A 16,004-nucleotide genomic window follows, 5' to 3' on the forward strand; every position below is an offset into this window, starting at 1 on the left:
TGGTGGCTGAAAGAATTGTTCAGCTTCCATAGTATATTGTATGCAAATATTGCACAGATTTAGTGTGGTTTCGGAAGCAGTTCTGTAGGACGACTGTCCGTCCACCCTTTGGGTCAAGCCCTCGCTGGACAGTGCAAACCTCTTACTGTTTTTACAATAAATTTTCTTATTTTTTGGGCTAATCTCTACCTTTAATATTTTTCATGTGATTAATGCCTTAGACCCAGGACTATGAACTCGTAGCTTGTGTGTCTGATACCACCACGTCGTTGGTTCCCAGCCCTCCAGTAGCTCCTATAGAAATGTTATTCAAGTAGAAAATGCATAGATGATCGTAGCAGATGGTGTTGGACTCGTTGATGGAGCTGTCAAGAGAGAAGTGGCTCTCAAAGAGATGGGTTCGAGATTCTTCTTTAATGTGGGAGGGATACAGCAGCTCTGAGGTACACAAAGAGCTCAATCCACCACACTGAAGCCAGAACTGCAGACTGTCCATTTTGGACCATAGTTAGTGGGACCACCAGGTGACCATAGGTGGACATACCAGGGCGTTGATCTTTTGGTCTTGTGGGCCGTAATCAGGGACATAATGCAAGGTTGTCTGTCAAGAAGAAAAGAAGAGGCAGAAAAAAAGAGGGAAATTATAATTGGAAAGATATTAATTTCTAAGTCATCTAATCGCAGCAGAGGAATTGTTTACTCTTCAGGAAACACACACACACACACACAGTAACGAGTGGGCTTCGAGAGCCGTATGGCTCATCAGACAGCGCGCTGCCGCAGTCACCCCTCCCACCCCCCCGTACGGCCGAGTTACCTGCTCGGCAGACAGACGTCAAAGACAACAGGCCGAAGCAGCCGAACGCGGTGCAATTACAGAGCCGGAGCTAAAAGCTCAATGTGACGGACGCCGCCCACGCTGGAGTGCCGCGACTTCGCCAAAAGGCCACATCAGAGTCCCCCGTTGTCTGCTGCCGCCTCTCCCTTCGTCGCTGTGCTTTTCTGTCGCCGTTGACCCTGTGCCTGGCACGTTTGCGGCCCTCGATTTTCCGCGCAAGGCGTTCCGACTCGGCGCCCGTCTCCCTCGCTCGCCGTCAGCTTGATCCGAGTTGCCGTTTCGCGTCTTGCCGTAATCAATCACCCTCCCCACCACCCGCTCCACGCACGCCCCGCTTCAATTCCACCGTGTTCTAAAGTGGTTGCAGAGCCAAGAGCTGCGGGGAAAAAAAGAGTGCAGTCGGAAGGCAAACCCCCCCGAGAGACAGCTGCCCCGCAGAACCCATCAAGGCGAAAGCGAATTTTGCTCGTTTTCTGCTGCCGCTGAACTTGAGGCCGAGTTCAACGCAAGGCTGGAGAAGTTTGATATTACCTGCCTCCTGTGCTCCACTTCCAGGTGTTGCTGCTGCCGCTGCTGCCAAACCTTGTTTTTAATTAAGGTGGAGCGCGGCGCTGCCTTCATTGCGTTGTGACGCTGCCTGGGAGGAATCGCTGGTGAGAAAAATCATGAGCGGCAGAACATGTGGAACACGACCGCCACCACGTGGCTCGAAGGTGTCATTTTCCCGGCCTTTTTTTTTTTTTTTTTAAAACCCCCTGGTGTTTGCGCTCCGAATGGTGCTCTTGAACAAGCTGGGAAAACGGTACAAGGTACCCCCTGCAGGCCAAGCTGAGTGTTTCCAGGTGCTCATGACCCCAAAAGGAAATGCGGTCGAGCGCTTATGATTTGTACGGAGGGGCTCTCGATTCATCCTCTTGACCAGACTCACTGAGGCCCATGAGCAACCTGAGCCCATTGTCTAGAGTCCAGTGTCCGAGAAATGGGTTGATTACATTGATTTATTTATCAGACGTTTTTCTCCAAAGCGACTTCCAGTGAACTCTATGTAGTGTTATCAGCTCACACACCTTATTCACCGCGGTGACTTACACTGCTAGATACACTACTTGCACTGGGTCACTCATCCATACATCAGTGATTATTGGCACATTTCTCTCTAAGGGACCAGCAAGGGGTCCCAGCTGTTGCTTGAACCTTTCGTACCATGTCATTTTCCTCCAAAGCAACTTACACTGATTTACCTGTCTATATGGCAAAGTAATTTTTACTGCCTCAATTCAGAGTAAATACCTTGATCAAGGGCACTACAGCAGGGTTAGGCCACCTGCTGCCCCACACATCCCTCCTCATCTAGTGGGTCACTTTCCTTCCAGAAATACAATGTAAAATTTGTCTTTACAACCCATCCCCTAGCCTAATAATCCCCCTCCTACTAGTACTATTATTGTTGTTATTATTATAATTATTATTATTAGTAGTAGTATTATGTGGTTTTTGAAACACCAGGGAAGATTTCTCTGCCTCCCTTCCCTTGTGTTTTTCCTATTGCAATTAAAATATTCACTGGTTTCTGTTATTAATTCAGTGCTCCTCTCAGTCAAATGTCTGAATAAAATTTAAATGTTTCACTTCATTCTTTATGAGTTTGGCTCCCAAAAACAGACAGAATAAATTCATTCCAGCACTTTCTGCAGGATACGTGACCCTCTGCATTTGCAGATTGCAATTGGGCGGCCAGGGAGCTTCTCCAGATCGAGGCTGAAACCTTTCTTGGGTGTTCCTAAAGCTCCCACCTGTACATGATAATAAGGATGATGATGATCATCATCATATCATCATCATCATTTTTATTATTATGTCAGTTTAGGCTCTGGTGTTTGACTGCTCGCAGTGAACTTCTCACCATCTGCTCCACTGACGGCTCTATCTTCCTCACCTCATTCTCATGGATGACTAAGGGGGAACCGCTTTCCTCCCCTTTATCTCCCTCAATCCACCTCTCTCCCCCCACAGCTTTGCACCACTCAGACACGGGCGGCTCCTCGAGCCGCGGCGAGCCACATCTGATACCCGAGAGCCGAGACGCCCGGCCCAGCTTCCCAGAAACCCCCGGTACGACGGCTGAGGCACCGGCCGCAGCGACTGAGCCCAGCGGGCGCGGAGTCACCGGTACGTATTTCCCCGGCGCTGTCATTACTTTGCATCCCCAGTGTTTGGGGGAGATGAAATTTTCTCGCTGAGAGCAAAGTCTGCATCACGATGCGGGGAGGACAATTTCCTCTTGCGTTGTTGTTGTTGTTGTTTTTTTCACCCACATGAAATCCCTGCCCGTTACTTATTTATCCCTGAGCCGTGTTTCTGTTTATTTCCTTCCTTCCCCATTCCTTCAGAAGCGCCGCTCTCCCACAGCTTCAGTGGCGGCTGCTGCTGCTGCCGCTGCTCGGGAAGCCGCGTCTCCTTTGTGTTGCGCGGCTGCCTCAGGGTTCCCTCCGAAATGCATCGTACGTAGTTAGGGAATTTTCTCACGACGAGGGTCACGGAAGGACGGGGCGGCCGGAGCGAGGGACGGAGGTTCGAGCCGTGCTCCGGCGCCGCGGCGTTGCCCCAGGGCAAGAATGAGTCCGACACCCTGTCTTCTGTCTCTAAATGAATAAAGGTACACGCAGGTATACAGTGCTGCGCCAAAGTCTTAGGCCCTTAGATGTTTCACAAAAATATTTGTTTTAGACGGTTATTTAATGTCTTCTCCATTAGTGTCAATGGGAAAGAGCATATTTTACATTTCCAAGCATTCCTTCTGCAAAAATTTACAGTATTGCAGTAAGGGTTTTGTATGTCGTTAAAGAAAGAAAGTACACACACACACACTGTCTGAAACCACTTGTCCTGAGCGGGGTTTCAGGGAACTGGAGCCTAACCCGGCAACGCAAGGCACAGGGCTGGAGGGGGAGGGGACACACCCAGGATGGGATGCCAGTCCATCGCAAAGCACCCCAAGCGGGACTCGAACCCCAGACCCGCCAGAGAGCAGGCACAGGCCAAACCCGCCGCGACCCCGCTCGGGACAAGCAGTTGTTGACGATGGTTGGTTACTACGCTTTGTAGGAAGTTTACTAAGAGAATTATTTTTAGAAGCATTCTCACTTTACAACTTTTGTCCCCAAGTGCCTAAAACTTTTGCCCAGAACTGTATGTGACAAAAATTAACTTATTTTAGGCATACATATATTCAGGTCTCTTTAGAAAGGAAAAATTAGATTTTTCAAAGAAAAATGTATTTCTAAATATATACATTGTATGTGCTGTATGTACACATTTATATTTAATGCGCAGAACTTGGACTTATATTGTAAAAAGGGAAAATGGACTGACAATTTGTTTTCCAGGCTGAAGTTGGTTAGAGGAACAAATAGATATCTATATAAGACGGGGGGGGGGGGGGGGGGTGTTGCCACACCACCATGAGGTCCAGCCCGAAACTCGCTCCTCCCTCGCCTCCTCACGCCAGCTGCCTTTTTTAGTCCCTTCTCATTCCCCTTGAGTGGGTGCAGCTGGTCCTCGTGATGCACTTAGCACGTCTTCCAGCTCCTGCCTCCTGCCCTGGGTGGACTTCCCACCAGCTCATTAATTTATATCATTAATGTATTTTTCATAGGTCACATATAATAAATTATATTGCTCACAAAATTTGGCACCCCCCCCTCCCCTAACGTCTGCACCTCCTAGGCGACTGACTAGGTTTGCTTAGAAAAATCTCAAAGGTCCAAAAGCAAAAAGTGCAACTCTTCATAAGCAAAGTCCGGTAGGACAACTGACTTGTTTAAGTGCTGTTGCAGAGATGTACTACACAAGCAGTGTAACTCCTTATTTTACCGCAGGTATTATCACTAAGATATTGGGCAACTTTAAATAGACCTCATTAGCGTGGGAACGTCACATAAATTACTACTTTTTCGTTACGCTACAAAATCAAAATGTGTTTTATCTGCTGATCTGGACAGGAGGGATGTACACAAACATGGGCATTTACATTAATATTTACTTTTATATTTCTTCATTTATTTCTCCAAAGCAGCATACAGTGATTAGTGTAGTGTTTAGCTGTCATCCTTATCCCAGATGATGTACAGTGTCGTTTTGAAACTAACACAGCTGGGGCACGGTGGCACGGCGAGTAGAGCTGCTGTCTCACAGTGCCTCGGTGGCGCGAGAGGATGTGGGCTCGATGCTCACTCAGTCTGTGTGGAGTTTGCATGTTCTGTCCGTGTGGGTTTCCTCCGGGTGCTCTGGTTTCCTCCCACAGTTCGAAGACATGCTGTTCAGCTTCACCCATAGTGTGTGAGTGACAGAGAGAGAGTGTGTGTTCCACTGATGTATGGATGAGTGACCCAGTGTAAGTAGTGTATCCAGCGGTGTAAGTCACTGCAATGAATGAGGTGTGTAAGCTGGTAACACTACATAGTATCCATGATTGTAAGTTGCTTTGGAGAAAAGTGTCTAAATGTAGCAGTCGTTGATCCACTGGATGGCAGAACTATGTAACTAACACACATATCCACTCATGATTAGACCCAGTGTGGCTATTGGACAGCTCAGTTCATCATAGTATTTTATTTAATATTTCATATTTTCAAAAATTCATATCGGCAAAGGTGGGGAGGCCTGGTGATGCAGCGGGTTCAGCCAGTGCCCACTGTGTGGCAGGTCTGGGGTTCGAGCCCCGCTTGGGGTGCCTTGAAATGGACTGGCGTCCCGTCCTGGGTGTGTCCCCTCCCCCCCCTCGGCTTTGCGCCCTGCGTTGCCGGGTTAGGCTTCAGCTCACCGCGACTCCGCTAAGGACAAGCGGTTGTTGATAATGGATGGATGGATACTAGCAAAGTGGAGCAGAATTTCTTTAAAAAAATAAATAAATAAAAAGAAAAACATTATATGTTAACATATTGTTAATTTATGCCAAGTGATTTGCAAGTGAACAACTGTAAAGACACAGCTGAAAAACCTTTTGCTGAACATAGAACTGGTAGAGATCCATTATATATGCTGTGATGCTGCTTTATTGTACTTGACATTGCGTGAAAAGATCAAATAGAAAAAATTACACATATGTAACACACTGGAATCACATGAGCAGAAACCTCCCACAATTAGTTGGGTCATGTGACCTACGAACAGATATGACAGCCAGTTTAGTCACCACTTCAGGTGAAACGTGTCATTGGGCTGTGGGAGGAAACCAGAGCACCTGAGGGAAACCCACATGAACGCAGGTCCAGAATGCAGACTCTACATGGATTGACCCTCATTTGAACCCACGGCTCAGGTGCCGTAAGGAAGCAGTGCTTCCTGCTGAGTCACTGTGCTCAAGTCACAGCGCACTTCCAAACCTGGACGAAAAGAGTACGAATCAAGGACTGCTGGCCATAATAGGTCACGGTCGTCACCAGTAGCCATTAACATCTGTCTTCCACCGCGGTGGGAATGGAACACCCAGACGGTCACCTAAGATTCAAGCAACGGTCCTGTTCTCGATGTTCAGAAGAGTCGGAGCCCCTTTTTTCAATTCGAACCAGAAATGACACGACAGCATGTAGCGGGAGCTCAGATGGTCTCCTGCTCCCGTTCCCTCTTCGTGCGGGAAGTCCCACCCTCTCCTCCATCCTCTCCATCGTCTTCAGCTGGCACATCTCGGCGGCCACTGAGCTTCAAGACTCTGCTGTGGTGCGAGACCCTGTGACCCGGCCGCCGCTCCATTGCTGGTAGAGGTGAAATGGACCCCCCCCCCCGCCAAGTCCATCAATCTGCTCACTGTCGCGGGACGTCTACTGACCTTGTTGAAGTGGGAGAAAAATTGCGGGCAACAACCGTCAAGATGTGTAATCATAAGGGCAGTAAATCTCTTTTTAATAAAAGACAGCTGTCGAAGAGGTTCTTGTCGGAAAGCAGATGCCCTGCCCCTCCCCCCGGCCCCCCAAGCGTGGCGAGATGCTCTCTTTCCACGGGCATCCTGGTTCCCCCGAACCCGGGCTCTCAGCTACTCAGGTCTTAATCACACAAATAAATCTTCCCAGATATCGACTTTGCTGGCATCGCGGCGGAGCTCCGCAGGGTAGCGAAAGGCCCCGGAGGCCCCATGCGACGGCCACTCCGAGCAAGGGGTCACTGGTGTTGGGGGCGTGGTGTGCTGGACCAGCAGGGTTGTTGGTTACTATAGCGATGGAGGCAGTTGCACGCAGTCTGAGATCGACTTTCGTCCCGCCCCGGCTGTCTCCTCCTCCCGCTTCGTGATGCTTTTATACCTTTGCTGTTAATATGAAAGATTTATGGAACTGCAGCCCTTTGTTGTAGAGATGGAGAGCAACTCTGCACGCTATTTACCATTTAGCATTTACAGAGTGTTCAAAAGTGCTCAACGGCTTAGGATGCGTCTTCCTGTCGTTCCCTTCAGCCTTTGCTGAGGGTTACAGGTACGGAAGAACAGGTCGGTCGCACTTGACCGGGCCTCGGGTGACCAGATACTGCATCGCAATATTGCTTCTTATAGATGTTTTCCAGAATTTTCAAAGTAAGTAAAATTGGCGGAAAGCGAGCGAAGCGGAACACAAATTGTTGAATCGCCTAATTTCAGTATTTCAAGAGGTTTTCTCGGCAAAAATTTTTAATAACATGAAAATGAAGTGTCGTAAATGTTGAACCGTCTTCCAGCACGACGTCGGGATCACGAGTGATTTTTGTCGAGCGGCTGCTGAACTGGCGAAAGGAGACCTAAACTGTGTTTCAGAAATGGAGCAAAAGCATTGCTTTATTAAAATATTGTGATTTTCAAGAATGTAATTTTGAATCAGTTTACTTATGAGGTTACCATAAAGTTAAAATTATATCTTTTTAAGTCAGGTATCAGTGGTGCGCTGGGGTGACTGGTCAGTCCTATAGGTCCGGTCACGTGAGGCTCAAGCATATGTCAAATTATTAGTTTGATTGTGGAGGGAAAACTTGTGGAATATGGGGGCGGAGACTTGATGATGTAGGACCAATGGAAACGCCTCTAAAAGCACCTTCCCACCTTGCAGGCCCCGCCTCTCAGGTACAGGTGACCAGCAGGTGTGCAACCAGACCCTGTTTTCCTGGTGTCCAGTGCATTGACCGGAGACCCCCCTACGTGGGCTACGTCTGTGGACCCTGCCCACCTGGTCTCCATGGCAACGGACGGATATGCACAAAGTTACCCAAAGGAAGTAAGTGCTCCATTTCATCACGTGATAACCGAACATTACTGACCGTACAATGACGTTTATGATATGGAACGCAGGTCATATTAGGGACAGGAGGGCTCTGCAGTTCGGTCACTTAATTCACATTCACGTTGTCACCTCCATAATGAAACACACCAGTTCCACGTCTTATGAACAATACACTTGGGGTAAGTGTTCACATTTTTCTTTTTTTTTTTAAATACAGACTTATTTTGCCAGGAAGTTTCACTCTGATTAACCTTAATAATACACACACGCACAGAGTTTCTGAACCACTTGTCCCATACGGGGTCGCGGGGAACCGGAGCCTAACCCGGCAACACAGGGCGTAGGGCCGAAAGGGGAGGGGACACACCCAGGACGGGACGCCAGTCCGTCGCAAGGCACCCCAAGCGGGACTCGAACCCCAGACCCACTGGAGAGCAGGATCCGGTCCAACCCGCTGCGCCACCGCGCCCCCATAATACAATAATAATAAAATGTACCGGTGCAGTGGCGCAGTGGGTTGGACCACAGTCCTGCTCTCCAGTGGGTCTGGGGTTCGAGTCCCGCTTGGGGTGCCTTGTGACGGACTGGCGTCCCATCCTGGGTGTGTCCCCTCCCCCTCTGGCCTTACGCCCTGTGTTACCGGGTAGGCTCCGGTTCCCCGTGACCCCGTAAGGGACAAGCGGTTCTGAAAATGTGTGTGTGTGTGTGTGTGTGTGTGTGTAAAATGTACCTTCTTCAACACTAAGGACACTAGCAGGCAACAGAACAGTCTGGAAATACTCTGTTTTAATCACCAGGATTAAAATCACATTCACTTAACAACACTGACGTCCTTCAGTCGACTTGTTGGCTTCGTTCCATGAAAATTTTCCATGTAGCTGTAATTAATTAAATTGACTGACTGACAGCAGAAGCAGTGTTTTCACGATTCCGTTAGTTTCGAGCTACATTGACGTTAACAGTAATTTAAGATGACCGAAGATGATGTCAACTCCAAGAACTCCCATTCAGAGCCGATTTCTGACTGATTAATCCCGTAAATGTGAAACATTGCAGTGGGTTTTACTGCCCCCTGTTGGCGTGGAGGTTAATCAATGATTGTGTTCCTTCGCTACAAACAGAAACGCAGCCAAAATGTCCAAAGATTGTCCAACGTTAAATGAGAGGGACCTGTAAACAAATGAACGTTAACATGTATCTACATATTCATATATTTCCATCTGAACGAGTAGCACTTTTAAGGTTGTTGCAATGATCATTAGAGGTTTGTTATTGCAAACGTGAAACATTAATTGCTGCTCTTTTAATAAGTGAGTCATGGTTTATTTATAGCTTAATTTTGTTCTTAAACTGCGATTCCCTCAGTCTTCTGGGATGTCCTGTGTCTGGTCTCATCCGCAATCCCAGTGTCCCACTGAGCCCCAATGATAAATTGATGCACGTCAAGTAGGCTCCTTTTTATATTTGATGACACGGGGGGGATGGGGGGGAAATAGTGATGTTTTATTCAAAGCGAGCACAGCAGGATGTTTTGGGTCCGCCGTGGCCGGGATGCAGGCTGCATCTTTAACACCCATCCGGCGCCACATGCGACACCCTCTTCGCTCTGGTGCAGCTTAATCCGGCGCAAGTTATTTTTAATCATCTCCAAATGATGTTTTCTGATGAGCTCTAAATTATGCTTCTTGAATGATTGAATTGCATGTGTTGATCAAACAAATGTGTCTGTGAAGTGCAAACATTACAGAAAATTCCGGAATGTTTCCAGCGGTGTGCGCGGCCCCTGTAGCAGCCCGGCGATGCCATTTTTGGCCATTTTTATATATATATATAATAACCTGTTTCCATGGGAGAGGCCTGAAAGCTTTTATAGGCCATGACACAGAGGTCGCCATCCTCCCCCTCCCCCCCCCGCCGCCTTTTCCGCTGTCCCTTTTCACGCGAAATTCCCTCCTCGGGAGGTTCTTCGCCTACGATGCTGTTTGTGTTGCTCGTCTCCCAGACCGTGGACCGTTACACATTTAATGCTGGTTTTCTCCGCAGTTCAGGAGCTCTTCCGCACCGCGGCCCGTCGGGCAGCCCGGCGCCCGTCACAATCCATCTTGTCCGCATGACTCGCCACGTGACGGAAGGAGTGTGCCAAATCTGGCGAGATTAAGACTTCTTTGTGTGGCGCGTGGCTCCTTTCGAACCGGCGCGCGTGACGCTGCCGTGCGGAAACCGTGGAGGGGAGGAAATGACTTGTGTGTTATCGGCTGCGAAAGATGGTCGTCTGCAGGGCAACTCAGCGCTACAGTTTCACACTGGAATTGTGGGTCTTTAAATAGGAGAACAGTCATTGCAGAAACCTACAAAGTGTGTGTGTGTGTGTGTGTGTGTGTGTGTGTGTGTGGCTGCTTTAAAGTAGGTTAACCTTAAAGGGATGCTCCTTATTCTTGCATAAAATATTAAGATAAACTCTGAGAATCTAAATCATAGAATAAACAACTATGATTTACACCCCTTTACACCCCTGACTACTTACCTACTTAGTTTAACCAATGAAACTTGGGCTTCACTTATTTTTACACCTTTACGCTACCTGTGTGTTTCTACTACACACACGATTTCCTCTAAAAACACATGGGATTGGTCATTACGCACCTACTACGTCACATGAGAAACACTGATTATCATTAAATAACCATTTTGTGGTAAAACTAAGGCGCAGGAGGCGTGACCATATACTTTGAAGCAGTACTGTATTCTCAGGACTGTCACATGACCCCCTGCACACGTGTTCTCTTTCCCATCGTCCAGCGCGACGGCTCTCGCCACCCCGGGGCACCGCGGCTCAGCTCGGCAACATCGTGCCCCACCTGCGGCTGCCAGATGTCTACCGCACGGCCCCCTTGACTCGGACTGCGGGTTCGACGAGGACCCTTCGCCTTCCGGAGAGGAGGGAAAGCGCCGTGCTTCAGCAACGTCTCGAACCCAGGACCGCGGCTCAGGAGCCCGCAGGTTTCGCTCATCCTACCCATGGAGGAGAATCACCCCACTTGTCCCCTGGTGACCCCAGGACCTGGCAGCTCGGTGCCGCCCCCGCAGCACAGACCAAACCCTGGAGCCCGTCCCAAACCTCAGGCCTGACCGCAGCGCTTACCTCCGTTACCTCCGAGCACTCAGGGTTCGAGGACGTCGAAGTCCAAATCGCAGGAAACTCCGTGGTCCCGGAGGAGGGAAACCCCACCTGCTCCCGGTCGCCCTGCTTCCCGGGGGTCCCCTGTGAGCCCGCTGTCGACGGGGGCTTCAGCTGTGGGAGGTGTCCCTTCGGATACGTGGGGGACGGACGCGCCTGCAGAGGTATGTGGCGCCAGCTCAAGGGTCACCACTAGGGGGAGCCGCCTCGTCATCATGACCAGGGCTAATCAGAATGAGCCATAAAAAATGCAAAATAAGGAATAATGAATTAATAATAATGCACGCATTACATTTGTGAACGTAGTTTCTACTGCAGCCCAAAGACATGCAGTTCAGGTGAATTGGTGATGCTAAATTGCTTGTGTGTGTGTGTGTGTGTGTGTGTGTGTGTGTGTGTGTGTGAGAGAGAGAGAGAGAGAGAGAGAGCAAGAGAGTGGTGTACCTCCCCAGCTCTTCTCTCAGTGATTCAGGGATAGGCTCCAGACCCCCGCAACCCTGATCAGGACGCACTAACACTGGAAGTGAGTGGAGTGACATTAAATGTGTTCATTAAGTTCCACAGTTTTGCCCCCTTTCTAATTCCAACAAAAAAATTCCAGTGGGCTTTTAGTACCAAATCTCTACCCTTCCTACTGTCTGCTGAGAGGAGAGATTTGTTTCCACATTAATACTCCAGAACTTAATTTGGACATGAAAAGGGCACCAGGTGGCATATTGGTTAGTGGTGCTGCTTTACAGCTGAAGGTCATGGGTTTGAATCCCTTTACAGCTCTCTTATCCAGAACTTATAGAATAAGAATTGCTCTGCTGTCTACAGTACTGCTTAAAAGTATGGTAACCCTCTGCATCCCTCAGTTTTACCATGAAATGGTTAACAAGAATTTGTGTGTAATGATCAATTCCATGTGTTTGTAGAGGAAATTGTGTGTGTAGTAGAAACACACAAGCAGTGTAAAGGTATAAAAATAAGTGAAGCTCAAGTTTCATTGGTTAAACTAAGTAGGTTGGTAGAGTCAGGAGTGTAAATCATAGTCATTTATTAATTTTATGCATTTATTTGAGTATTTAGCATAAGTATAAATTTATTCTTACATTTTATACAAGAATAAGGATCATCCATATAGGGTTCACTTACTTTCGAGCAGCACTATAAATGGACTTGAATGTTTAGCGTGAGCAGTGGTGCAGTGGGTTGGACCACGGTCCTGCTCTCCGGTGGGTCTGGGGTTCGAGTCCCGCTTGGGGTGCCTTCCGACGGACTGGCATCCCGTCCTGGGTGTGACCCCTCCCCCTCCGGCCTTACGCCCTGTGTTACCGGGTAGGCTCCGGTTCCCCGCGACCCCGTATGGGACAAGCGGTTCTGAAAGTGTGTGTGTGTGTGTGTGTGTGTGTGTGTGTGTGTGTGTGTGTGTGTGTGTGTGTGTGTGTGTGTGTGTGTGTGTTTAGCGTGAAGGAATGTACTCTGTGTGTGTGTGGGGGGGGTGCTCTTCTAATTGGCTTGTGTTTCCCCTGTGTGTTTAGCCGTGTGCAAACGCCCCTGTGGGCGCAACATGGAGTGCGTGGCTCCCAACACGTGTCGCTGTAGAGCAGGCTACGCCGGGCCCGGCTGTCAGACCGGTAAGGCCACGCCCACCCCCGATGCCCACCCAGCCAACCCCCCCACAGCCTGAAGGATTCTCCTCTGAATTTTCCAGCCATCTGCCACCCCGAGTGCCAGAATGGAGGGAGGTGCGTCGCCCCCGATGTGTGTCACTGCCGAGAGGGTTACCACGGCGACACGTGCCAGTATGGTAATCCTGACTCCGCCCTCGTGGGGCTCATTACAACACTTGCCGGAGACACTTAGCATCAGGACAACCCGGCCAGTGGACGGCTGGATAGGAGATGGATCCCTGCAGTGTGTTAGGAAGGAAAAATGATCAATATGTTCAAGTCATTTTTTTTTTACTCTGGTGCAAATATCGCTTTGATGGTTTTGATGTTATTCTGATGCTCTGATTTATTTAAATTCAGTAAGAAGTGATGAGACGTTCTGGAGGAAAGGTGAAGTCCTTCAGAGTTTCGCATGATTTTTATGCTTCGGGTTTTTCGACGAGGATTTTTATTACAGTTAAATTACATTTAAACTGTAAACTAAATTATAATTATTTGTTTGAAGGGTTTGAACATCCTGTAGTTTGTTCAGCAGACCGATCAGTTTTGGTTTTTACATTTTCAGCCGTGATTTATGCAGCCAATCTTTCGTCAAAGTTCATCACTACAATCAGTCACTTTTAATGGCACTGTGACAATTTTGCTTGTTTATGATTTATAATGTCAAGATTTTATTTATTTGTGTATTTTATTTGCTTGTTTTATCTGTCACCTTTTGCTAACTTTAACTTGATTTTGAGTTATGATTCAATACAGAGAGTGAACAGTAATGTCTGAGCCAGACTAAATAGCTTGTTCAGGTAAACAGTGTATTTTTTGAGTATTTTACAGTATATACTGTATTTCCCCGAACACCTACAGTGAGTTTTTACTCCAGTTTCACTACAGTATCAGGTGTCAGATTTTATCCCCATACACTATTTATTCAAAGAATATTCTTGTGCTGTCGCCCTCTCTTCCAACTCTAATATGCATTGGGGTGGGGTGCACAAAGGGGGGCTGTGGAAAAATACAAAAAAACAACAGGATGAGGCAAAATGATAGAGGACAATGCAGTGCAGTAATTTCAGGACAAAAGAGAACAGCAATAAAAATTTCAGTAAAGGGAATATAATATATGGAACAAATATGCCATATAGTGTATGAAATAATCAGACTATATGTCATATATATAATATTTATCTGTCGCACTGTACACTATATATCATAGTGACTAAAGACCGATGAGGGACGTTCGAGGGCTCGTGTCCCTCAGCTTTTTGTGCTTCTGCTGAATTCCTCTTCATTCTGTGTCTGGAGCAGCAGGTGGCGCAGCGGTTAGAGCTGCCTTACACTTCAGTTACCCAGGTTCGAATCCCCCATGCTGTAGTACCCTTGATCAAGGCACTTACACCGAATTTGCATGGTAAAATTTACCCAGATGCATAAATGGGTAAATCAGTGTAAGGAGCTTAAGGTACAAACCTCACACTGTAAGTCACCTCGGATGCGAACCTCTCAGAGACGTCGTGTGGACTCCACAGCCCTCTGCCGCCAGCCCTGTGAGCACGGCGGGACCTGCGTCGGGAGGGACGTCTGCAGCTGCCCGCGCGGCTTCTCGGGCCCCAGGTGCGAGAGCAGTAAGTGGCCGCCGACTCCGTGCGCCTCGTTTCCCGCTGCGAATGCGTCGTAGACTCGCTGACATTCTGCGAGCACAATGGGCAACGTCCTTGAAAGAAAAAAGAACAGATACAGCATGTGGCTGTAACTGAGCTGAGTGGTAAACATGGGCACAAAGGTGGCGTCAGCAGAGCCGTGGGGAACGGGTGCCGAGATTGTGCGGTTGGTGTAAAACACCTGTGAAAACAGCCCAGAGACACAGTGGAGCGATGCGCTTCACTACTCCAGTGCTGTGTAATCTTCTGGACAGCAGAGGGCGTAGTGGTGAGAGCCTTTGCTCTGCATATCAAGGATTCACTTTCAAATTCCCACATCTGCTGCAGTTCTCCTGATCAAAGTATTTACTCTGAACTGATACAGCCAAAATTGCCCTGTGTATAAATGGGTGGACTATTGTAAGTAGCCCAAGACTGATGAGTGCTTCTGAGGAAAGTGTGACGCACAAAGGGAAAGGGACCTGCAGTTACTCGTCTAGCCGGTAGATGGCAGTAAAGAGCACCGAAATACAGTTTGAGGATGGGTTTCTGATCAAGTGGTTTACTGTCATCAATCACTTAATTGGTGGATTGATTTGTTTATTATCGTTATTAACAACTGTGGTTCCTCGTTCCCCAGGACTGTGTGACCGGCGCTGCCACAACGGAGGAGAGTGCACATCTGCGGATGGATGCCAATGCCAGCCAGGCTGGACAGGTCCTTCCTGCGAGACAGGTAGAGAGTCCCTGCCCAACTCACACACTCACCCATGGAACGGATCTCATCCCGTCCCCCGTCATGAGGGACACGCGGACCTGTAGACCTGTGGGAAAGTGATGCCCTCTTCCTGTGCGTCGTAGCGGTCTGTGATCCCGCCTGTCTCAACGGAGGCACCTGTCTGCGTCCGGAGTCCTGCGCCTGCGCACCCGGCTTCTACGGACCCCGGTGTCAAATAGGTGCGTGGTCACTTCAGTCCGTTTTCCCATAATCCTTCACACCCAAGCAAAATCAACACATACGGTCCGTGGACTGCGGCCCGTCATCGACCGCGGAGCAGGACGACCTCGTGGGCAAAAATGTCCGTGTGTAATTCCGAGGCGTTGCCATGTTGCTTTGCAGCCGTGTGTGTCCCCACCTGCAAGAATGGGGGCCTCTGCATTCGCAGCAACCAGTGCTCCTGCCCCACGGGGTTCGCCGGAGAGCGCTGCGACAGGAGTGAGTGACGTTGCACCGCCCTGCACTCCTTTGCATCCCACCGTTCAGCTGAGGGCCCATTGAAGTGTGACTGCAATTTACACCTTCAGCCAATAGATGGCAGTAAAGAGCACCCAAATAGAGGATTTGGAACCACCTCAGTTCAACTCACTTCCGCGGTGTTTGCAGCTTGTGTCGGGGTTCCACGCTTTCATTTATCTGTAAGAAGATGTGAACACAGCTGATTTTAGGGGGGCAAATCAGCC

The 16,004-nt window shown here is 48.7% G+C and overlaps 1 protein-coding gene across 3 annotated transcripts in view; it reads left to right on the plus strand.

Moving 5' to 3' along the window:
* Positions 1–16,004, plus strand: part of LOC108928273 (von Willebrand factor D and EGF domain-containing protein) — a 59,829-nt gene that overhangs the window by 37,425 nt on the left and 6,400 nt on the right. For 2 of the 3 annotated variants that reach the window (XR_003798043.1, XM_029256953.1), the window contains exons 20-28: positions 2,852–3,007; positions 7,906–8,070; positions 10,876–11,418; positions 12,778–12,873; positions 12,951–13,046; positions 14,433–14,528; positions 15,184–15,279; positions 15,405–15,500; positions 15,664–15,759. Coding sequence is in view for 1 of the 3 variants with exons in the window: in XM_029256953.1 (XP_029112786.1) it covers positions 2,852–3,007; positions 7,906–8,070; positions 10,876–11,418; positions 12,778–12,873; positions 12,951–13,046; positions 14,433–14,528; positions 15,184–15,279; positions 15,405–15,500; positions 15,664–15,759 (1,440 nt within the window). In the remaining 2 variants the exon portion in view is untranslated. The remainder of the gene's footprint in view (positions 1–2,851; positions 3,008–7,905; positions 8,071–10,875; positions 11,419–12,777; positions 12,874–12,950; positions 13,047–14,432; positions 14,529–15,183; positions 15,280–15,404; positions 15,501–15,663; positions 15,760–16,004) is intronic. The other variant, XR_003798044.1, reaches the window with a different exon arrangement.

Source organism: Scleropages formosus, chromosome 12, assembly GCF_900964775.1.
Source record: "Scleropages formosus chromosome 12, fSclFor1.1, whole genome shotgun sequence".
Taxonomy (NCBI): domain Eukaryota; kingdom Metazoa; phylum Chordata; class Actinopteri; order Osteoglossiformes; family Osteoglossidae; genus Scleropages; species Scleropages formosus.